A 24,459-nucleotide genomic window follows, 5' to 3' on the forward strand; every position below is an offset into this window, starting at 1 on the left:
AAAATATTTCTGGTCGCCATTGTTTTCTACTTTTTCTGTTTTTTCCTGATTCTTTGTACTTCCTACAACATTCTGACACCTCTTTCACCTCTTCATTCATTTCTAGTATTTGGACTGTTTTTCATTTACCTGCTTTTGTTTGTTTTCACACTCTTTTATTATTCTGATTCTCAATCCTTTATATTAATAAAAAGGTATATGCAAATCTGCAGGCAAAATTTATGCAAAATTCGCTTCTAATTTGTCATTATTTTCTGCTTTCATGCCATATTTATTTAATTATTTATTTTTAGGGCCACATCTGTGACATACGGAGTTTCCAGGCTAGGGGTTGAATTGGTGCTCCTGCCATATTTAAGCTTAATTTTTTAGATGGCAAAATCAGTAACCAAGAGCCTCTAGTTTGTTGCAAATCTATAAAACTTCTTTAGTTTAAGGTTCTGAATGATCAGCAAGGCTTTTGCTGGGCTAAAGTTTATTGTTGTATTAACTACAGGAAAAGGTCTATTAATCCAGTGTTACGTGTATATAATATCATAGGGAATGTTTGCCTTATCAAAGAAACAATTTTGGAGTACTTTGTTCCATCAATACAAATATTTATTGAGTGTCTGCTTTTTTCAGTTACTATTCTAAGTGCTGGTGACTAGCAAGGAGAAAAACTGAAAATGGAGAGGCAAAAAACAACAACATCAAAAACCCATAAATAACAAAAATAATAACTTCAGAGTGGTGTGCTTGGAAGAAAAATAAGACAATGGAATGTCAATGAGAGTAGGGAAGGGCTTAAATAATATTTTAATGATAATTTTAATTCATTTAAGCAATTCTAATAGGATTTCTACATGACTATAATGTTTATGTTGCTTCAAAGCTCTAGGAAAGAACTTTTTTTTTTAAACATCATCTACCCTAATACGTAGGGAGTTGATGGAAGTTCTCATTTCCCCACTGTTGTCTAAGTAGCAAATGCCTCTAGGAGCCAGTAATGCTGTGTCATAGAATTTGGGGCTAGAAAATGTCCCAGCTGGTGTTCACCATCCCAGAAGTATTTGTTGTGTACCCTCTAAGTACTCAGGCCTGTGCTAGTTATAGAAATTTGAAAATGAGTGAGGCAGACATAATCTCTTCCCTCCTAGCACATAAGGAATAGAACTTCCATACTTAGTGGACAGAATGGAATGCCGCTTGTGTGGGGTCACTGGAAGACAGCCATCCCAAGAGAGGCAAGTTGCCCACCCCCAAATAGACTGAGAAGTTTGAGATTCAAAACTCTTCTAAGTGGTGAGAGGGAGGATCCTGTAAGAGAAAAAAACAAAAAGCAAATCAAATGCATCCTTAGAAGCTTTGTCTCACTTTCATTCTCTTTCTCTATCTCCACATGTACATACATATACATATATACCTATATACATAAGGATATGTATAAACACATATATACATATGTACACACATATATATATACATTCACACACATATATTTATAAACTATACAATTTTATAAAAATTTCACATATATTATTTTGTGACTCATTAAACTCTATAGTTAACTACTATTATTTGATTTTACGATGAAGTATTAAGGCCCAGGTTGTAAGTGCCTTATCTAAGATCACCTAGCTAATAAATGAGTGAGCTTAGAATATAGCTTCTCCAACTTCAGAAAAGGAGCGCTGTTCTTTTTACTATGTCCAGATTTTCTCTGTTTCTGAAAATAAATGGTAATTTTTTTACACATTTTCCATTTAGAACCATCCCTGTTTTTTAAAAAATAAACAACAACCCCCCATAATCTCTGTGTGTTTGTGTGTGTATATAATTTAAATTTATATTGTTGCATAGTACTCTATATTATACCTCAGATAACTCCTTGAGTTAAAAGCTGTTTTATAAATAACTTTTACCAGTGATCATTCTGACTATGGAAGTATTTTCCTATTTCCAAATGAAAGATAGGAAAACAGATCCAGAGAACAAGGGTTTTGAGCTGATAGAAATGGGAGGAATCCAGCTTATACTTCTATTATACTACATTTCATGATGTGCTTCCTATTTGTCTACATATCCTTCTCTTCAATTTGACTGTGAGTACCAAGTGGTTTGGTACCATGTTCAATCTTTTGTAACTATACCAACAAGGCAGAGTCCTTGGAAGGGTAGGTATCTGAGAAAAGTTTGAAAGACAACAAAAGGCTGAGGAACTGTTCTAGAGGAAGGAAAACTAAAGAACACAACAAACAAAAGCAATATATAGTCCTATATTCAATCCTGGACTAGGAAAAAATGTAGCTACAAAGAATAATTGAGAATACATGAGAAAAATTTTAATATGGCCTGCGGTTTAGGAAATAGTGTACCAATGTTAAATTTCCTTATCTTTATACTTTTACTGTGTACATGTAAGGGGGCATCCTTGTTCTCAGGAAATATACACTGAAGAATTTAGTGGTAAAAGGGCATGATGTCTGCTATTTGCCGTCCAATGTTGAATGTGAGAGATTTATAATGCAGATGGGGTAAATTTTTAACAGATTGGTGAATTTTGGTAAAAGAATGTGGTAACTTTGTACTTTTTCAACTTTTCTCTAAGTTTAAAATTATTTCAAAATAAAATGTTTCTAAAAAGTATTGAATAAAAGCATATTTAATATACATCATAAGTCCAAAGGGACTTTCTATTTCTACCTGGTTTTAGCCCTTATTTAAAAAATATCCAAAACTAAACTAAAACAACAAACATAAGTGAGTTTAAGAGCTTGCAGTCTATTTTAATTCTTTTTTTTTGTCTTTTTTTCTTGTTGTTGTTGTTGTTGTTGTTGTTGTTGTTGTTGCTATTTCTTGGGCCGCTCCCGCGGCATATGGAGGTTCCCAGGCTAGGGGTTGAATAGGAGCTGTAGCCACCGGCCTACGCCAGAGCCGCAGCAACGCGGGATCCGAGCCGCATCTGCAATCTACACCACAGCTCATGGCAACGCCGGATGGTTAACCCACTGAGCAAGGGCAGGGACCAAACCCGCAACCTCATGGTTCCTAGTTGGATTCGTTAACCACTGCGCCACGACGGGAACTCCCTATTTTAATTCTTAAGGGTATTTTGCTTTTCCTAATATCCATGGAAGCATCAAGTTCTGTAAAATTAGAGTCCAGATTGGAGCCCATCTATGAAGTTTATTTTCCTCAAGTTTTTTGGCCTTATAACCTGACTTAGTGGTAAAACTGCTGACTACTTCTGTTACCTAAGTTACCTATTTTTTTGATACTATAATCAGTGGTATCTATCCTAGGACATATTCTTTTCTTGAAATTCTTTTACTATTATGTTAGGACATTTTTGGACTCCCAAACACTTTACACTTTTCCTAAATTCAGGAGCCTCATTAATTATTGATATAATCTTTTCTGTAGACTCTGCATTTTTATTGCTTCCATGACATTTTAAATACCCATGGTAAATTATTCTTCACAGTCTGTCATCAGTAATTAGAAAATATTGCAATGTGCTATAAAATTATTTCTATATTTAAGAGTAGTGCTTTCTGCCTCTCTATATAGCAGTGTGTACCATTAGTTAAATAGACTCTTCGTCTGAAGCAAGACATCACACTAAGTAACTGCTTAGTTTTTAAACTGAGCTAATAGGAGTTTAAAACAAACTATTTAGAAGATGATGGAAAACCCTGTGACTACAATTATATATGGTTAAAATTATTACCTCTGCCCAGATTTTAAAATTAATAGCAGGCAGAGCATCCACCACATGTTAGATATTCATTTTCCCTCTTGTTGGAATAGACAAAAAATGTTTTCAAAAATGCTATTCATTTTAGATTCATAGTTATTTAATTCTTCAAAATATTATTTGTTATATAGAAATAATGTGATTTAAGTGAATTATACTCTGATTTAAACTTATTTATGACCATAGGCAAACATAAGAGGCAGATAGATGTCATCTCAGGTCTTTTAGGTCTCCTTAACTTCCCTCACTCACCCCCTCAAACCCTCCTTCACTTACACATACATTTTCATCCTTCCATGGACCTCACAATCCTGATTATCTGGGGACAAAATTTTTAATTAAATGATGGAATGAATCTAGTTGCTAATGGGAGGCACACATCCAAGTAACAGTGTTATTCACAAACCAATGTCCCTGCTTTCTCCTTAGTATAAATGTTAGGCAAATAGGAGGGGTTCGAGTGATAGACTAAATCTGTGTATTACCACATAGGTTCTTGACTTCATGTTTTTATTCTTATCTTATTTAGGTTGAGTCCTTGGGTAGTTCTGATTAGTGAAACAGGGATGTTAGTGGTAAGCACTACTGTACTGTAGGTTCTACAGACAGTGGAATTTGTTTGGCTCATTGTTTAAAAAGAAGTTTCCCTATGTTGTGAGATCTGCACTTAGAGGAAGGTTACCATGGTCATAAGACTGAAAAAAATCTCAAATATCTATTTGCTTTTAGTCCACCGTGCCAACTATTTCACTGTTAATTGGATAGAAAAATACAAACTATGTTGACCTTTGACATTCTTTTGGAAGCTAGAAAGGAAATAGCAGCAAATTCTGGCGAGGCTCAGGAATGGACTGAGAAGAGAAAAACTAGCATGCTTTTTGACTTTTAATTATGACTCTTCTGCAGTGTACTAAAGAAGTGCTTTGAAAAGAATGTGGCCTTTTTCATTGTGTGTGAATTCAAAATCTTACAGCTTTATAATATTTTTTCTTGTCAGGTCCTGAATGTGGTTGACCTTTTGGATAATGCATTTTTGTTTGCTTTCAAATATTAAGAAAGACCTCTCATGTACCCTTTTGTTTTCTTTAGGACTTAAAGAGTGGTGGGAAAGTGATAAAAGTTTATGGGATAAAGAAGAGCTCCAAATTTAGACATTTTTGTTTTATACCTCTTATGGGTAAGACAGCCCCGAGCTTACCTATTAATATATCTGTAAGAATAAACTAAGCTTTTGGTGCACTTTCCTTTCTCCTGCTTCTGTTTGTTAGTATTTCCTGCCTCCTTATGTGATGTATTTTTTCCCTCCCTCTTCTTCCTAAGAAGTAGATTCCTCTCCCCTTTCTCTCCTCTGCTTTTCTCTGTCTGGGGTGGGGGTGGGGGGCTGCTGTCTTTTGGAGATTTCAGGAGAGGCACTGTGAGTGACAAGACACATGTTGGAATGAGCAAGGTGTGCTCACAAATTATTGAGGAGAAAGTCTGATTTGAAAAATGATTCTTGTTGAGGCATTTTGAGAGACAAGAACGGGGATAATTCTTATATTATGTCTATAGGATCTGCCAGTGCATCTCACTAGATATATAAGCCCTCATTCCTCAACTGCTCCAAATCTAAAGATTTGGATTTTCACTAATATCTTCTGTCTCTGGAACTTCTTTCCACAAACTTGTGGTGTGGAGTGTCCTGGTGCAATAACAAACAGATTACTGTTTTCTGGTTGACTCTGAGTGTTTTTATTAGTTATTAATTTATTTTATTCCTCTTTAGCTCTTCATTTTAGCTCCTCTGCTAGCTTCTGCTTATCCACATATGCTACCACTGTCTCCACCACTGTCACTCTTGCTTTGAAAAGGGAACTATGCAAGAACTTAAAGTCAATGGCTTCTCAGCATCCAGTCTATATTTTCTAAATTACCTGCATTTCTACATTAATGAGCCCTCTTGAATTCAGTTAAAATTTAATGCAACTGGAATATTCATCCATACATACATGTATTCAACAAATATTTATGATATATTGGGTGCTATTATTTTATAGATTCTGATTTACTTAGCCAAATATAGGAGAATTAGCTGCAGAAGTTAAATACAGACAATTCTGTTTTCTTTTTCTCTTTGAGCCTCTCAAGCATCTTATTCTGGGTCTTGGGTTAAAGATGTGTAATACATAAAATAATCTGTCCCAGTTCCCAGTACATCTTAGTGGTGTATCTTACTATTGGATTTGTGTTTACAATGCTATGATCTATAAAGCCTTAATATCAATAAAAGGAAAACCTTTATATTTATGTCTTAATAATGGCCCACACTCCATTTTTTTTTAATAAGTAGTTCAGAACAAGAAGAAACATTATAAATGGCTTGATTCTGTTCATTGAATGCTCTTTTCACTGAGAAAATGTTGACAAAAACCAACAGTTCAACTATAAGGAAACAGTCAATTAAAACAAATCTGCTTATGAGAACATTAAAGAGCCATTTCATTGAGAACTATATGGAAAGATTATACTACAGTATTAGAAAATGTTTATAATGCTATCATAGCTATGTTTCCCCAAGAAATAGACTCTGAGATGGAGATTTGTGCTGGAGAATGCTAGTGGATAGTGCCCTCCAGATCAATGACCCAGCCAGGCAAACCAAAACAGTAGGTTTCAAGACCTGAGTAGTTCTTTTGTAGTTCCCAGTAGATCTTTTGTAATTCATAGCTCCACCCTTTGAGTCATTCTTTTTCTTGAAAGATAGCATGTGTTTGCAGCCTAATAGTTTTATCAGACCTTTCCCTGTGAGGATGTGAAGTGGAATGGGAGAGCTGTCTGTAGGAGCAATCACAGCAAATATCTCAGCGATCTCTTCAGACTTGCTCCCCACTGAGGCAGAGATCATTGTTTTATAGCTCACCACCTCCCAAGCTAATTCTCTTTGGATGCTGGCTGCCCTGGGGAGGGGACAAGACTTTGGGCCAGGCAGCTTTCTTCACCTGGAGGCAGTTCCCAGAGCAAGTCTCAGCATAGAGCTGATAGCATTGCATACTCCCAGCATCCGCAAATGATGGAATGTTACCCAAAAAGAAAAATAAATAAATAAATATTTTGTGTACATTATTACGTGAATTCAACTGCAGTGTATGTGTGGGTATGTACAAAAATTGGGAAGGGACACAGAGAAAATAAACACAGTTGTATTACAAAAGTGAAAGAACCATAGGAACATAACCTTTTTATCAAATAAGCCATGAAACCAAAAAGATTGTAGTTTCCATTATAATATTGGAAGAACTCAGGTATGTTGTTTCCTTCTATCTCAACTTTAAAAGACTACATTTTTTTTTTTTTTTTTGCTATCTCTTGTGGCTCTGGCGTAGGCCGGCGGCTACAGCTCTGATTCAACCCCTTGGAGGTTCCCAGGCTAGGGGTCGAATCGGAGCTGTAGCCGCCGGCCTACGCCAGAGCCACACCACAGCTCACGGCAACGCTGGATCCTTAACCAACTGAGCAAGGGCAAGGATCGAACCCGCAACCTCATGGTTCCCAGTTGATTCGTTAACCACAGCGCCACGACGTGAACTCCAAAAGATTATAGTTTTTGTTAATTAGTGCGTGTCTCAGGCTTTCCACTGTTCTGTTAGTGGAATATCTTCAGGTATGGTATGACAAACATAGCTCAGTGTTCCTGTCAGATTCACTTTGAGATAGTATTACATATGAATGCTTGCTCTGCTTGGGGTGCTAGCTTCAACCATTCCTAGACTGGCCTCATCTGCGATGGCAAAGAGGCGGTGCTTATGAGTTCAGTCCCTATGCATGCCATTGATACTTTTCTTTGCAGCCATAAATTACTTTCCTACACAGCCCAACATCTTATATATGTGTGGTGAAAAGGCAATTGGGTATGAAAAATGTGAATATAGCAGGGCAAGTAAATCAAATATGATACTGAAAAGTAGTTTGAGGTATATACTCTAGTAAGGAGGAGTAAATGCATCTATTTTCCCAAGTTTTAGCACATAGACACAAAAGACTGTAATACTGGCTTAAAAGCATCTCATGTTAGCTCCTCTTTTCTGGCTGTAGATCTCCTATCCACTGCTTTCTTGTTTTCCTCCAAATCATAACTTCTGAATCAATATACTATGTCTTTTTTGTAATGTACCATTGTTTTGTATATATATATATATATATATTTATACATGTATGTATATACATTTAAAACAGTTCTTTAGAGTTGCCTTTAATACATTTTTGAATTGGTTCTTTGAAAGCACAAGATGAGAAGACGAAGGAGAGTGCTAGAGCGAGTTTCAGGTATGTGTAAAGGATAGGAGGTTAGGAGAGCAGGTAGATTTGTTCAAATCACCAAAGAGGATATAATAGGACCAGTTGAGTAAAGTTATAGGAATAGATTTAGCCTTGATGGAAGAAGAAAGGACCTTTGTGATTACTAGAGATAGTCATTCTTGGAAGAGTTCTCAGGAACTCCTCATCCCAGGTGGCTTTTAAGTATAGGAAGGATGATTTTCTATGAGAACGGCTATTTTTTGGAGGTGGTTGGATTGAGTTAACCAGTGATGTTCTGGTTTGCTTGTCAACTTCATGCATTGACATTGTATGAACTGATGTGTCTGTAAGTTTGGATTCTCTTTTAAATGAACATATGTAATAACTCGTCATCCTCTAGAAGTATAAAAGTATTAGGATGGTTTGTGAATGCTGTAAATGCTGTTGTAAGCTACAGCTATCACTACATCATGGACACATGATACATTAATTTCTGTTACATGTAAAATTCAGTGCTATTTGGCTAATGAAACACATTATTGTAGAAATTTGCAAAGTATTTATTACCTAATTCAATAGGAAAATTGTTAAAAATTCATATTCTTATCAATTTTATTTATAACCACAGTACTTTTATTCCAAAAGTTAATCCTCTCTTACAAATTGGACAGAGGCATAGCTCCCAAAACTGTTTGGGATCATGATTTAGCGATTATAAATAACATAACAATTAAAGAGACATTAGCATGAGATCCTGCTGTAGAGCACAGGGAACTATATCTCGTCACTTGTGATGGAGTCTGATGGAGAATAATGTGAGTCATATATGTATATATGACTGGGTCACTTTGCTGTACAGCAGAAATTAACAGAATGTTGTAAATCAACTATAATAAAAAAACTTAAAAAAATAAAGAGGCATTAGTGTTGATTAACAGCTCTAAGCCCTCCGATAACCCATCCTTGTGGAAATTATGCTCTTCTGCTGCCACTATTGTGACCTCCAATTTGAACTGGGCCAGTTACCTTTAGCAGAAGCCAGAAACTATGCATTTGCATAATAGTAATACTCTTCTTTAACTTCTTAGCCATCAGATAAAAGATTGGTAAAACATGAGAAGTTATAAGGGTTCATCTCTGTAGGGAGATTTCAAAGCCTGTGAGATATTGACATATTTTCACAATGTGGCAGATTGCATTTCAGAGGCAGAGCCCAGGTGTGAGTGCAAGGATGAAACAGGTGCTCATGCAGCTCCTCTTTAATTAGCTCATATTTATGCATTCTTTGAATCTGCACCACACTGATGTGTGGCAGCTGGCTTAGTGTCTTCCACAGCAGTGTGTCTGAGTGCTGAGGAAGGAAGGCTGGAAAATGTGACGAGCCCTTAATCACCTGACAGATGGGCAGCTTCTGATAGCAAGCATAACACAAAGCCCTGATAAGGCTGCCTGATTATATATGTGCTGTCCTGAGTCCATCCATTTCTTAGTTCTCACCTGTGGCTATTCATTGACAAAGGAACAATAATTCATCAAATAATAAGCATTCAAACTTATTAAATTAGTTGTTTAGCATAACTTACCCATACTTGTGTAAAAAGTCCTACCACTGAGTATTGAAGGGCATGAAAAACAGCAATATAAAAACTGCATATATACACACGTGTGTGTATATATAGACATAACATATATGATCTATTAACATATCTATGTATACATCGTATATGATATACATGTATATTATACATAGACGTGTTCAGTCACACACAGCCATGTTTATTTTTTCATTCATTAAGTGATTCTTTTATCTATTCATTCAAAAAATATCGCTACAGTCATTGTGCCAGCGATTAGGATTACAGTGGTGGTCTTCATTTAGTTTCTCAAAAGCTTCATTTTAGTTTCTCTTCCAGGACCTTTGTATACATGTTCCTTAAGTCTGGAATGGCTTTTCTTTCCTTCAGTCTGCTCCTTCTTGGCTACCTAGTTGAGTTTTACTTGTATTTTAGATGTATCACTTTTTAATGGAAGCTTTCTTTGACCCAGTAGATTACATTAGGCCCCCATTATATGCTCTCATAGCATTCTGCACCTTACTCTTCTAACACATATGGCCATGTAGTTTCTATGTTGGATTATATGTACATTTATTGGCTTATTCTATCTTTCACAAAGCTCAACGATGGTTAGCCCCACATCTGTTCTGATCACTGCAGTTTCCCTAGTGCTCAGCACTGACACTAAGAACAGTTCTCTCTCTCTTTTTTTTTTTTAAATAAATGAATAAATGGTGAATAGGACATAACCTTTGTCTTCAAAGAGATTAAGCCTGATGGAAGGAGTGGACTAGCAACAGCTGTTGTGTGATAAATGATAGGATGGGGGTAATCACAAAGTGCTTTGTAAACCAAAAAAGTCTTTTGAGTGTCAAGGGAAGTATTCTAGAGGAATTTAAGTGTAAGAATCTGCAAGATGAATATAAGAGAATAACTATCTAAGCTGAATAGTCAGAGAACAGAATTCAATTAAAACTCAAAACTGAACAAAATAAAACGCAAAAAGTAGTGTGGTGTGGATAGAAACCTAAAAGTGAGAGAGACATTATTGAGCATGCTCAGGAAACTCTAGATGCTTCATAATGACTTGTGAGATGTAAAGTGAGGAAATTGGGAGAGATGAGCTTGGGTCTTAAGTAAAAGCTGGATCAAGCCCTACTGAGTTTGGGCTTTATTCTAAGGGCAATGGATAATCATGGGAGGGCTTTAAGTAGATATACTTTTTTTTTTTTTTTTTTTGCTTTTTAGGGCCATACCTGTGGCATATGGAGGTTCCCAGGCTAGGGTCTAACTGGAGCTACATCTGCTGGCCTGCACCACAGCCAGAGCAATGCCGGATCTGGGCTGCATCTGCGACCTACACCACAGCTCACAGCAACACTCATCCTTAACCCACTGAGCGAGGCCAGAGATCAAACTCCTCAACCTCATGGTTCCTAGTCAGATTCGTTTCTGCTGCACCATGACAGGAACTCCACAGATACATTTGTTTTATGTTTTGCATTTTAAACTTTTAATTGATCTTGAATTTTATTTTATTATTTTGTGGTATGAGATGGGATTCAATTTTGTTGTTTCCCATATGGCTAGTTCCATTTATCAAATAAGCCATTCTTTCTCTGTTAAATTAAAACACTATTTTGTGATGTTGAAACTTATATACACAGATTTGCTTCTGAATTCCATTATGATTCAATAATCTCTTGGTTTCTATACAAATACAGGTTTTATTTTGTTTTGTTTTGTCTTTTTGTCTTTTTGAGGGCTGCACCGGCAGCATATGGAGGTTCCCAGGCTAGGGGTCTAATCAGAGCTGTAGCTGCTGGCCTACATCACAGCCACAGCAACACTAGATCCAAGCTGCATCTGTAACCCACACCACAGCTCATGGCAATGCCAGATCCTTAACCCACTGAGCGAGGCCACAGATCAAACCCCCAACCTCATGATTCCTAGTCGGATTTGTTTCCGCTGCGCCAAGATGGGAACTCCAGAAATACAGTTTTAATTATAAAGCATTTTATTTATTCCAATATCTGGTTCTTCCTCAGTAATCTTCTTATTCATGAATTTCATGCCTATCCTGTTCTTCATATGAATATTAAAATTACTGTGCTAGTAAGAAGACGTGTTGAGACTATAATTGGAAATGCATTAAACTCATATTAATTTGGGGTTTTCTTATCAATTCAATATTATATAAAATAGCATTGTAAATGTTTTGCACATCAAAAAAAAAAAGCAAGAAAGAGCCTTGACATTGAAAGAGTTTCTACGTTTTCTAAGTATACTATCTTTATTAGCAAAAGGAGATAGTACTTTTCCTTATATGTGCTTAGTAATTATTTTATTTTTGTATTTTATAGCATTAGTTAGAACCTGGAAAATAATATTGAATAACAATGGTGATGGCAAACTTATTTGTCTCATTTCTGATTTTAGTTGAAATGTTCTTAGTATTTCACAATTTAGAATAAGCTTTGCTTCTGGTTTTTGAAAAGAAGCATTTATTGTATTTGAGCAGTTTCTCTATATCTCTATTTTACTGAAAATTTTAATTAAAATGTTTAATTGTAGACTTTTCAGAAGCTACTGATAAAAAAATCAAAATTTGCAAATGATCTGTCATATGTATAAAATGTGTGTGTGTGTTGCAAGGTTTATTGCTCCTTGATATTTTTACTTTTTACCATCTTCTCTCACCAGGACTCTTCCATTTCATTTGTTGCTTAGTTAATGTGTTTTCTCAATTATTTTCCTCAGGTGTTCATTGAGTGATATAGTTTCTGAATCTTTGCCAGATATCTTGGCTAAGTAATGAATTCTTATATTTAATTTCTTTCAGTGTTCCACATATATTATTCTATCATCATCTAGCTGCCAGAATTGCAAATAAGAACAATTATTTAAAAAAAAAATATTGGAGTACAGTTGACTTACAATGTTGTATTGGTTTCAGATGTATATCCAAGTGAATCAATTGTATGTTTTCTTATCAACCTTGGCTGGAATTTGTGCCTTTTCCGTCAAGATTTTCTATAGTTCAGGAGGACATTGTATTACTGGTTTGGTTGTAGTCCTTCCTCCACTGCTACCTTTTTGTCTTTCTAGATCATGCTGTTTTTAGAGATTGTACGTTTAATGAGTTGTCCTACTAAACTATTTACAGTCAAGGGAAGGATCATAGATGAATATTTATAATACAAGGAATATCTGGTATATCACAAAAAGCCAGAAAGATGTGCTTTGCTATTTGAAAATAAGGAGTAACAACTGATAATGTTGGACTGTACTTTTATGATGTTCTGCTTTTTAGATGTAGTTTCTGGGTGAAAAAATACATTGCATCACTCACGGTTTGGCTTTATTCCTTAGTCCATGTTTCTCATGTAATATTTGTGTACTATATATTTTAAAGTATACATTAGCATATTCTCAAAATTACAAACTGTAAGCTTAACCCTCCCAAATATTTTTGTGTCTTAAGAATTTACTATATTTAATACTTAAAATATAAAGAGAAATTAATTTTAGTTCACCTACACTTAAATATATAACACATGCTGTATTCTTTTTGGGGAGGGCAGAGATGCCATAAATGCAATAAAAGAAGAGTTAAATGCCTCTCAAGTGGTAGGAAATCACTGTTTAACAGAGATTAAGAGAAAATTGATAAGGACCTTTCTTTTTACTCTTATTGCAAAAGTTTTACTTATTTAACTAAAGTAGTCAAGCTATAAAGGTTTTTTCCCACCCTACCAAAATTCAAATGAGTTGTATTAAGAAATCAGATTCAAAACAGTTCCCTTAAAATTACAATTTGTGCAGTGGTATATCTTTTCCACCTTTCTTCTGTTATTATTTATACATATGTACTATTTACCATTAAATCTTTGGGATGCAGACTAACTTTACTTATTTGTAGATTGGTATGGTATTTTTACAAATACCATTTTTACAAATTTTTGTCATCTGGGTTTCAAACACAGTTGAGAAACATCTTATGGTCTTGCTAGATAAAATAAATTATTCTTGACAAATAGTGTATGCTGTCACTTATATGTGGAAAAAAGCCAAACTCATAGAAAGAGAGAGTAGGATAGTGTTTACCTGAGGCTGAGGGAAATGGGGAGGTGTTCTAACTTCCTATTAGAAGATGATAAGTTCTAAGAATCTAATGCATTGCATTGTGATTATAGTTAACAATTGTGCAGTATACATTTGAAAATTAAGAGAGTAGATTTAAAATGTTCTCACACACACAAAAAAGAAACAGTAATTTTATGAAGTGATGGAGGTATAAACTGATGGTAAAGTGCCAATCATTTTGCAACATATATGTGCATCAGATCAACACATTGTGTACTTTAAACTGATATATCTCAATAAACCTGGAAAAGTAATTGTTTTTCTAAAAGGATATATATTGCATTAAAATGTTGAAACCTCTTCGACTTGGATTGAATTACATTTCTTGGATATTTGGTTGGATGAAAACTAAGTAATAATCAAAAAATAATTAAGGAATGTCCACAACTCACAGAAGTGAGTACTTCATAAGTATTCAGCTCCTTGATTGACGTTTAAGTAATTGCAAAATATACCTTTTGCTTTGGTATTTTTATATGTTTGTGGAGACTGATACATTTTCTGGGTGATAAAGATGATTTCTGGACCTAGAAAGACACCAATTTCCCTATTTTATTAATAAATCTTCCCCCTAGAGGATCCAGGACCCAGTCAGTGCATATCTTTGGTGCAGTATCTTTCTATATTCTCTCAGTTCTCAATAAAGGTAACATTTCCCTTTCCAAGCTTGGAGGTCAGGTATTTAAAAACAATTTTATAAAATAAGTAATTTAGCTCTCTAATTATAGTGATTTAGCTGAAAACTAATGTTCTGTTTCTTTATCTGCCCCTCACTCCTCAACACATTATATTAAGTCTTTTGCCTACACCTCTCCATGTCTTTGACATGCTATGTCAAACGTCCCTAAAATTCTGACTAATCCAGTTTAAAGTTTTCTTACTTGACCTTGCATGGCATCTGATAACTGCTCTTTGTAGCTCTCATCTATTGACTTCAGTGATGCATTAATTTTTTTCAACATTCAGCTATTATTTATTGAGTACCTATTAAATGCTAGGCAGAATGCTCAGTATTGATGATATATCAATGAGCAAGATATGCATTTTTCCCCCATGCAGATGTTTTACTCATTTGATACTCTGCACAATATCATGTAATGTTTATTACACAAGATTTAGTATTGGACAGACTCTTCTCGGAGACCTGGCTTTGCTACCTACAATTGTGTGAACATGGACAAAGTTCATAACATCCCTTACTTTTAAAATGGGGGCAATTAAAAATGTCCATTTTCTAGGAATTTTTTTTCTTATTTACCATTGTTTTAATTACTCGATTAATTTTATTACATTTATAGTCATACAACAATCATCACAACCAAATTTCATAGCATTTCCATCCCAAAACCTCAGTACATCCTCCCACCCCACAACCTGTCTCATTTGGAACCCATAATCAAATTCTGTGAGTCAGTATCTGTTCTGCAAAGAAGTTCATTGCATCCTTTTTTTAGAATCCACATGTAAGTGATAGCATTTAATGTTGGTGTCTCACCATCTGACTGACTTCACTTAGCATGGTAATTTCTAGGTCCATCCATGTTGCTGCAACTGCTATTATTTCTTTCCTTTCAATGGCTGAGTAATATTCCGTTGTGTGTATGTACCACATTTTCTTTATCCACTCCTCTGTTGATGGACATTTAGGTTGTTTCCATGTCTTGGCTATTGTATATAGTGCTGCAATGAACATTGGAGTACATTTTCAAGTCATGGTTTTCTCTGGATAGATGCCCAGGAGTGGCATTGTTGGATCAAATGGTAATTCTATTTTTAGTTTTCTGAGGAGTCTCCGTACTGTGTTCCACAGCGGATGCACCAATTTACATTTGCACCAACAGTGTAATAGTGTTCCCTTTTCTCCACACCCTCTCCATCGCTTATTGTTTGTAGACTTTTTGATGATGGCCATTCTAGCCAGTGTAAAGTGGTACCTCAGAGTGGTTTTGATTTGCATTTCTCTAATAATTAATGATGTTTAACATCTCTTCAAGTGTTTATTGGCCATCTGTATGTATTCTTTGGAGAATTGTCTGTTTAGATCTTCTGCCCTCTAGGAATTTTTAACGTTTTAAAGTTATGAAAATATTTGGCACACTACTTGGCACTAATTATCCCTTCTTATTGGAACTACCTAATTCAATAAGTATAATCTTTTACAGACACTGTAGCATCTCTTTGGCTGATATCTGGTCTTGGAACTCTTAAGTCTACCTTGCTGATTAGTTAACAACTCATCTCAACCCCTCTGCTTCCCAGCCATTATGCACTTAGTCCTTGCTTGCCCTTCCCTGACTATTCTTGGCTACTCCATCTGCTAGAGTGCTTGTTCCTTTCTTATTGGCCTTTTGCATATCTACTTTTTCTTCAAGTTTTCTTTCACACTTTATCTCCTTGAGGAGAAACTCAGACATTCTTTTCTCCATACCTCCTGTATATCTCTATACTAAATTATCTGTAGGGACCCATGAGAGAAAAATATGTATCTAGTTGTCTTAATATCCTTTGATGTGGCACAATGGTAGCCTAAGAACTTGATTATATTAATCAAGCAAACTCTTAGAATGCTTAGTTCCTATGAATGGATGTTTCCTATTTCATTTATAGCTAAGGGATGTGAGTATTTAGGCTCTGCATTGTTTTAAATAGGTGAATTAACAGTAATTTAAAATTCTTTTAACTTACCTGTTAATGAAAGCAGCTTTGTTGTAAGTTTTTCCTCTTGAGGAAATGTATTTTTGAAGATCCATATGTCAAGCTGTCTTAGCTTCTTGTGATATGAGCAGATGAGCACTGTGTCTGTTTTAAGTGAGTTATTTTGAGAGGGTTAAATTATAAGGGGAGCCTTGGAAGTGTTGCTGAACTGAACTAATTTCTTTAAACTTCTAAATTTTGAGATATTTAAAGTGGAAGTCTTGGGCTTTTATTCATAGCATGTTTGTAAAAGTTGAAGTGGTCATTGTCTAGTTTTAGTTTTTCAAACTCTTAAAAATTTTTCTTTTCTGATTTTGTACAGTTTAAGAGTTCTGAGACCCAAAGAAGTTATTAGTTAATTGAATATGGTGTATATAGAATTACCATGTACAGTATTCACGTATAGTATTAAAAATAATTTAATTTTTCTTTATTGATACAAGGCACATTAGCACCATGGTAGGCCTTAGCATTATCATTTGAGACTTAACTATTATATCTTATGTATAGATGAGCTTTTTGTAGAAGTGCTTTTTAAAGCATCAAGATTTTATAGTTTATGGACTGCTATACTCACAAGTAGTTTTTATTTTTTTTGCCTCTGGTGAATTTACTTGTTATTTTATGGATGATTCTTTGCATTTCTGGCATTGGAAATAAAACATAGAAGCAATCCATAGAATATTTTCAGTGGTACATGGATTTTGTCATTCAGCAAACATAGATTATAGATATTTTTACGTATTCTGAAGTTAGTTTTTCAAAAGAATTTCATAATTAAAAATCATTAACAACAAAGAATGTTGTCATTAAAGGGACATTGATTTGTATATAATAGAATTTTTTAGTTATGTTATAGTGATGGTTATGTAAGGGTTTGATGTAGGAGGAAATTTTAGTGAAAGGCTTTTCAGATAGCTAGTAATCAAACCAGGAAAGTACGGTATGCAGTCCAACAGGGAATAAAGTTCTAGGAGGAAGAGATGATGAACACTGTCAAACTAATGGGAAAAAACAAACAAACAAACAGGTTAAGTACGGTAAGGACAAAACAGGATGTACTGGTTTAAATAATTATAAAAGTGTATCAGTGTAGTAGTTGGAGCAGGAGCCAAATTGCAGTGAATATCATCTATCTTGTTTCCTGTCAAACCAGAGAACTGGACAGATAACTGCTATTATTATTAATTCCAGCTGGCATTATTGTTGTGAATGCAACATATGTTGAAGTTCAGTCTTGTAACATGACAATGTGAGATGAGTAGTGATGCTTTTATCCTAGCAGGTAACTTTCTCAGCTTGCTTTGAACATCAAATCTGTGAAACTAAAATTAATGTGAAATACTTCTTTATAAAGGGACTGTTTTTCACTTAAATTTTGTACTTCTTTTAATTTCACATTGATTTTAAGAACTTTGTCAAACTAACCTCTTAACTTAGTTACCACAGTATTTAGACTCTGTAGTAAGTAAGCTCTCAAAAATACTTGATGTGTCTAGATTCTATTTTTAAGATAATATTTTTGCCTATGTTTTATCATGTCACCAGATAGAGAGAACTCAAAGGGAATAATAAAGGTAGGAACAGCACACTAAGTCTTAAAGACAGCCTAGACTGCTTTGCATTCTAATAGGACACTAGCAAAGGGACCTGTTTTTTTTTTTTGTTTTTTTTTTTTCTGTCCTAACGTTTAGGACTTCCTTATAAGATGGGATAGGTGAGACAATACAATATGAATATGTAGAGTAGATGTTTTGATTTCAGCTGAAGTCAAAGGAGAAGCTCTAGCATGTGTTAACGTAGAAGTTTTCTTAGGATACCGACTCAACTCTTTTACCTGTGCTGTATGCATTCTTTCTCTTTGGAACAATATGTTTCCCCTGTATTTTTCCTTTAATCATCTTCAAGTGTTGATCTAACTAGATCACAGGTTATTCTGCTTCTAATTATCATATAACACATTGTATGCATATTTGTTATAAATTATTATAATCCATTGCTATAAGGTAGATTTCCTTTTACTATGGCATTTGGGAAAGAATATGAACTGAGAAAACTGAACAATGGCCTTAACTCTGTCTGTTCAGATTCTTACTCCACTTTTATTTTCTCTTATTTTTGTAGGTGAAAGAATGAATGCAAATCATTTCACAGTTTTATTTCCTTGTTTTGTTTTTCTCTTCCTGGGGTCTAGCTGACCTTCATACCTTTCGCTGAGATTACTAATTTAAGTCCTTCTGTTTACATGAGATAACCTAATACCTTTCTCTGCCCATGTACTATAGATTCCCTCTCTGGTTGATATTTCCCACTTAACAAATGAATTTTGGTAAACAAAATAGTAATATTGAATGGACATGATTATGGAGACAATTTTATAGTTGCCTCACAAATTCTTGAAAGAGGAGGGAAATCATTAAGGAAGATATATTATTCATGATAATTACAACAAATGGAATAGGGTATTGAAAAGAAAAGAGTATAGCTAGCTTAGCATTTAAAAAGTTAGTGCTTCAGGGGTTGAGGGAAAGGAGAAATGCATAGGTAGAGTAGAGCACAAATAATTTTGAGGGCAGAAAAAATACTCTGTATGATACTATAATGGTGAGCACAGAGACTATAATGGTGAACACATGTTATTGTACATCTGTCAAAACTCAGATGCTCAACACCAAGAATAAACACTATTGGGTGATATTGTTATGTCAGTGTAGGTTCATTTGTTGTAACTAACATAACACTGATGCACAATATTGATAGTTGTGAGGGGTAGTGTGTGTGGGATACAGGGGGTACTTGGAAAATATCTTTATATTCTGGTCAGTTTTGCTATGAATCTAAAACTGTTCTAAAAATAAAGTTTACTAAAAACAAACAACAACAGCCAAAGTTTATGCTTATTGACATCTCAAAAGCATCATGAACATACTAAATTTTTCTTTCTTTAACTCAAAATATATGAATTAAACTATTTGAGTAATTGAGGTTCTCAAAGGGAACTACCTCTCTTGCTGCACTCACTAGCTACCTCATTTGATAAACATTACAAAAGCTATAAATTCAGTTACTTATGCTGTACTTCATTAACTTCTGGTTCCATTTGTCTCTAGGTTTGAAGTTTGAAGAAATTCAAGAAAGATTTGGTGAGGAGTTCTTTAATATATGCTTTGATGAGAATGAAAGAGTTCTTCGAGCTGTAGGTGGCACGTTGCAGGACTTTTTTAATGGCTTTGATGCTTTATTGGAACACATTAGAACTTCTTTTGGAAAACAGGCCACTCTGGAGTCTCCGTCATTCCTATGCAAAGAGCTCCCTGAAGGTACTCTTATGCTTCACTACTTCCACCCTCACCATATTGTGGGATTTGCAATGCTTGGGATGATTAAAGCTGCAGGAAAGAAGATCTATCGGCTGGATGTAGAAGTTGATCAGGTTGCAAATGAGAAACTGTGCTCAGATGGTTCAAACCCAGGCAACTGTAGCTGTCTTTCTTTCCTTATCAAACAATGTGAAAATACTAATATCACGAAGAACCTTCCACAGGGAACCTCCCAAGTTCCTGCAGACCTGAGAATTAGCATCAACACCTTCTGCAGAGCCTTCCCTTTCCACTTGATGTTTGACCCCCACATGTCAGTCCTTCAGCTGGGAGAAGGACTAAGGAAACAGCTCCGATGTGACACTCACAAAGTGCTTATGTTTGAGGACTGCTTCGAGATCGTTTCTCCAAAGATTAATGCCACCTTTGAAAGGGTCCTGCTGCGACTGTCTACTCCGTTTGTGATCAGGACCAAGCCTGAGGCTTCTGGCACTGAGAATAAAGAAAAGGTAAGTGACTTGATGTGGGTGGTGGGAACTAGGAGATTACATATTGTTTCAGTAAATAACATGCTGGCAGTACTTGTAATTATTTAGGCAAGAGAGCTTAGTGTGCCATTTAGAAAATTACTGGCCCCTGGACATATGAAAAAAGATTTGGATTTATTCCCAGCCATTTGCATAGTCCCTTTCATTAATTTATTTCATCATATAAAAAGAAGAAATGTATTTTTACTAGCCATAGTAATTATAAAAATGATAGGACTCACTAACAACCTGATACTGTAAATCCATGAATATTTCCATTGATTTAAGTCAAACTGTGACAGAAATGGTAAGACTGATTGCAACATTGTGGGAAGGATAACCTAAATAAATGTGGGTAAAACACTAGCTATACTTTGAATATGTTATGCTCTAAATTTCATAATCTAGGAACATATGGTTTACATCCTTTTTTTTCTTAAGGTGCAGAATAATGTATTTTCTAAAAGTTAAAAATTAAGTCACTATCTTAAGACTTCTCTTCTGATTAAATTTTAGTATTGATAAAAACACATTTCTTTAGAATATGTTCATTCTTTGAGAGAATACAGAATACACTAGGATTATTCTATCATTAAATTTAGGAAATATTAAAGCTGTTGGTTTTGTTTTACAAAACTACAATATTCGGCTAGGAGAGATTTGGCCTGAGAGCTGAAGTTAATGTTTTTGAAAATGTGCCTGAAGTAGAATATATTATTACCAACTGTTAATTGCTTTATACATTTTGTAGATTTGAGAAAAATTAATTCAATTTGAAGTTACTGCTTCAGATTTTTCCTCCTATATTTCATCTGGCTTGAATGTCTATTTAATTTGTATACCATGGTAAGAAATAGACACAATGAAATGATGACTCAAATGCCAAGGCCCCCTGCCAGTTATAATAATGAGGAACTGTGCTCATTGAGAAGATGCAATTATAATTTAAACATGTTAGTGGCAGTTTAAAAATAAAGCAATAGGCAGGATTTTTAGTTAGAATAAAGATAGCAATCCTCTCATCCTGTTTACGTTTCTGCTTATTCACCTGGGTTTGCCAGAATAGGAAATTTGGGAGCCTACAATTGGTCCAAACAAAATTACAGTCAATAAAGTTATGCATGGAATCATAACCAGATGAATAATATTTTTGAACTATTATGTTGCCAAATTCCAAATTTATAATTTCCTAAAATATGGCAAGAAGAAAATCTTGGTTAAAAATTTTGATTCTGTTGATAAATTTGAATTTTTCTAAAAAATCATTATTTTTCCCATACTTGCTGGTCTTGTTAATAACTCCATGTTTTCTGAATTTTCTAATTTTATATTGGGCTTTGATAAGAAAATGCTATTTTTCAATAATGTAAGATATGTATTCTTTAGTCTAACAGTGAAGGCTTTCATGATAATTTAACTATTTGGGCTATACACTTAATACTAAGGAACCACTATGCCTGCCATAAAAGAGGAAAACAATAAAAAATAAGAGCTAATCATGCAGCTGAATGATGGTTAGTCATTTGCAGAATGAACTGAAATGCTTTTGCTAAACCACAGTCTTTGTGTTGTCAGTCAATGTTTAACTATATGATTAGAGGTAGAAGACACTTGTGAGCAATTTGGTGAGATAACCACCATCCTTGTTTCAAATAATTTATATCTTGATTCTTCAGTAATGAGTTATAAAGATTTAAGTGTTGGTTACCAGAAGCAAGAATGTCAATGAGAGGCATTGGATGCATTTTCAGAGAGGCAGAGGGGAATCTGTGTTTTTCAGCCATGGATAACGCATCCTATTATCAAGACTAAGTTAAAATAATTCTCTGAAAACTTAGGCTGCCTACCTCAGAAAGTTATTTGTGAAGATTAAATGGCATAACCCATGAAAAATTCTTATCATATCTTCGGCTTGAGGATTCAGTATTAAATAAATTGTTCATTATTATTACCTCTACCACTATTATTATTATTATTGTTCCTTTCCCCTTGTAACATTCCTCCTATCCATTCTCTTCTTCTCTTCTTGCCTTATAGAACTAAGTACTGGAGATCAGTAGGTTGAATAATGTTAGAGAAATATCAAACCCACCTAACAACTTCACAATGTGACTTGGCTTTGTCTTCTTAATAATGAATGACTTAGAAGACCACTTGTCATAAATTCTTCAGGTGCTTTGTTTGGATCTGTTTTTTTATTATTATTATTTGTAGGCTATCATTGCTTTAAAATCTCTAGTCTTTTTTCGGATTCACTAAAGTTTGGAATCAAGTTTTTTATTAACTATGTCTATTAATATCTTTTATGTTCACTTGTTACAGCACTTTGTTGGGCCAGAAGCTTCCAAAATAAAATAGACTGGTTAGCTTAGGCAGAACCTGAAGCAGCATTAGATTTTGAGAAACAGTAAATAATATGATTTCCTCTGACCTTTTTTTTTATTTCTTAGTTGCAATGCTTCAAAGACCTTTAATAACAGGGTAGGAGGAGTCCAGCATTTGAAATACATCGTCCCTGCAATAGAGCAATAGCATTGTTATTCATCTTCTGTTCTCAAGTTTAGACAGAACTAAGGAAAAGCATAATAACAACAACATAGTTCTTTTTCAATCCCCAGAAATATTATTATCACATTTGCCTTATTAATTGGAAGCTTCAGAAAAGGCTGGGAAATATTTTTCAAAGAATAAGGAAAGACTTAACTAACTTTTGATTTTCTGTGGTCAAATCAGTTTCCAAAATGCTCCTTTTTCTTTTCTAGACATGCCTATCATTATTCTGACATGATGACTAAAACGTTTAAAGTATATTTATTAATCTTAACATAACATAGTGATATTGTCGAGAGACAAATTTCATCCAGCTGTCAAGAATACATTACTTGACTTTAACTTAAAATTAATTTCATTTGGGAAAATGAGAGCATTCCTTCTCTTTTTAAATCACAATAGTTTGTTAGAGAATTTCAAATACTAAACAGTAATTTTAGTGATGAACAAAATGACATTAGGATTTTTTCTGTAAATGAGCACTGTAGAACTTACATGTAACTTTGATCAGAATTATCTGGGGATTTCTTTGCTCTTCTAATTATAAATGAGATATTTAATTTTAATTTTTATGTTTGTTTTTCTCTAGAACTGCTCCCTGAGCATAAACTGCCTTTTACAGTAGGTTAGACAAATTTAGATTCTTTTTTTAAAATTGAAGTATAGTTGGTTTACAATATTTCATTAGTTTTAGGTGTACAGCATAGTGAGTCAGTGTTTTTATAGATCATATAGCATTAAAAATTGTTACAAGAAAATGGCCATAATTCCCTGTACTATCCTTGGTGCTTATCTATTGTGTACATAGTAGTTAGTATCTCTTAATCCCCTAATTCACCCCACACCTCTCTCTTCCATTTGGTAACAACTAGTTTATTTTCTTTCTTTGTCAGTCTGTTTTGATTTGCTTATACACTCATTTGTGTGATTTTTTTTAGAGTCCACATATAAGTGATATGTAATACTTGTCTTTGATTTATTTCACTAAGCATAATATATTATCTAGGTCTACCTACATTGCTGCAAATGGCAATATTTTATTATTTTCATGGCTGAGTAATATTCCATTATATATATTTTCTTTATCCATTCATTTGTTAATTTCCACTTGGGTTGCTTCCACATCTTAGCTGCTATAAAGAGTACTGCTATGAATATTGGGATGCATGTATCTTTTCTAATTAGTGTTTTGTTTTAAATTTTTTAATTTTAGGGCCACAACATATGGAAGCTCCCAAGCTAGGGGTCAAACTGGAGCTGCAGCTATCAGCCTACACCACAGCCACAGCAATGCCAGATCCCAGCCTTGTCTGTAACTTACACATAGCTCGTGGCAGAGCCAGATCTTTAACCCACTGAGGGAGGGCAGGAATTAAACCTGCATCCTCATGGATACTAGTCAGGTTCTTAACCCACTGAGCCACAACAGGAACTCCTTAAATTAGGGTTTCATTTTTCTAATGGATATGTACCCAAGAGTGAAATTGGTGGATCATATGCTGATTCTATTTTTAGGTTTGAGGAATCTCCATATTATTTTCCATAGTGGCTGCACCAATGTACATTACTGACAATGGTTGGCAAGGATTTCCTTTTCTCCACAATTTCTCTGGCATTTATTATTTTTAGATTTTTTTTCCCATCCCTCT

General features: G+C 34.5%; 1 protein-coding gene across 1 annotated transcript in view; it reads left to right on the forward strand.

The window, feature by feature from the left end:
* GUCY1A2 (guanylate cyclase 1 soluble subunit alpha 2) overlaps nt 1-24,459 on the forward strand; it is a 398,753-nt gene that overhangs the window by 85,413 nt on the left and 288,881 nt on the right. Inside the window, exon 4 of the mRNA XM_047752790.1 lies at nt 19,524-20,242. Coding sequence (XP_047608746.1) covers nt 19,524-20,242 — 719 coding nt within the window. The remainder of the gene's footprint in view (nt 1-19,523; nt 20,243-24,459) is intronic.

The sequence above is a fragment of the Phacochoerus africanus genome, chromosome 11 (assembly GCF_016906955.1).
Source record: "Phacochoerus africanus isolate WHEZ1 chromosome 11, ROS_Pafr_v1, whole genome shotgun sequence".
Lineage (NCBI taxonomy): Eukaryota > Metazoa > Chordata > Mammalia > Artiodactyla > Suidae > Phacochoerus > Phacochoerus africanus.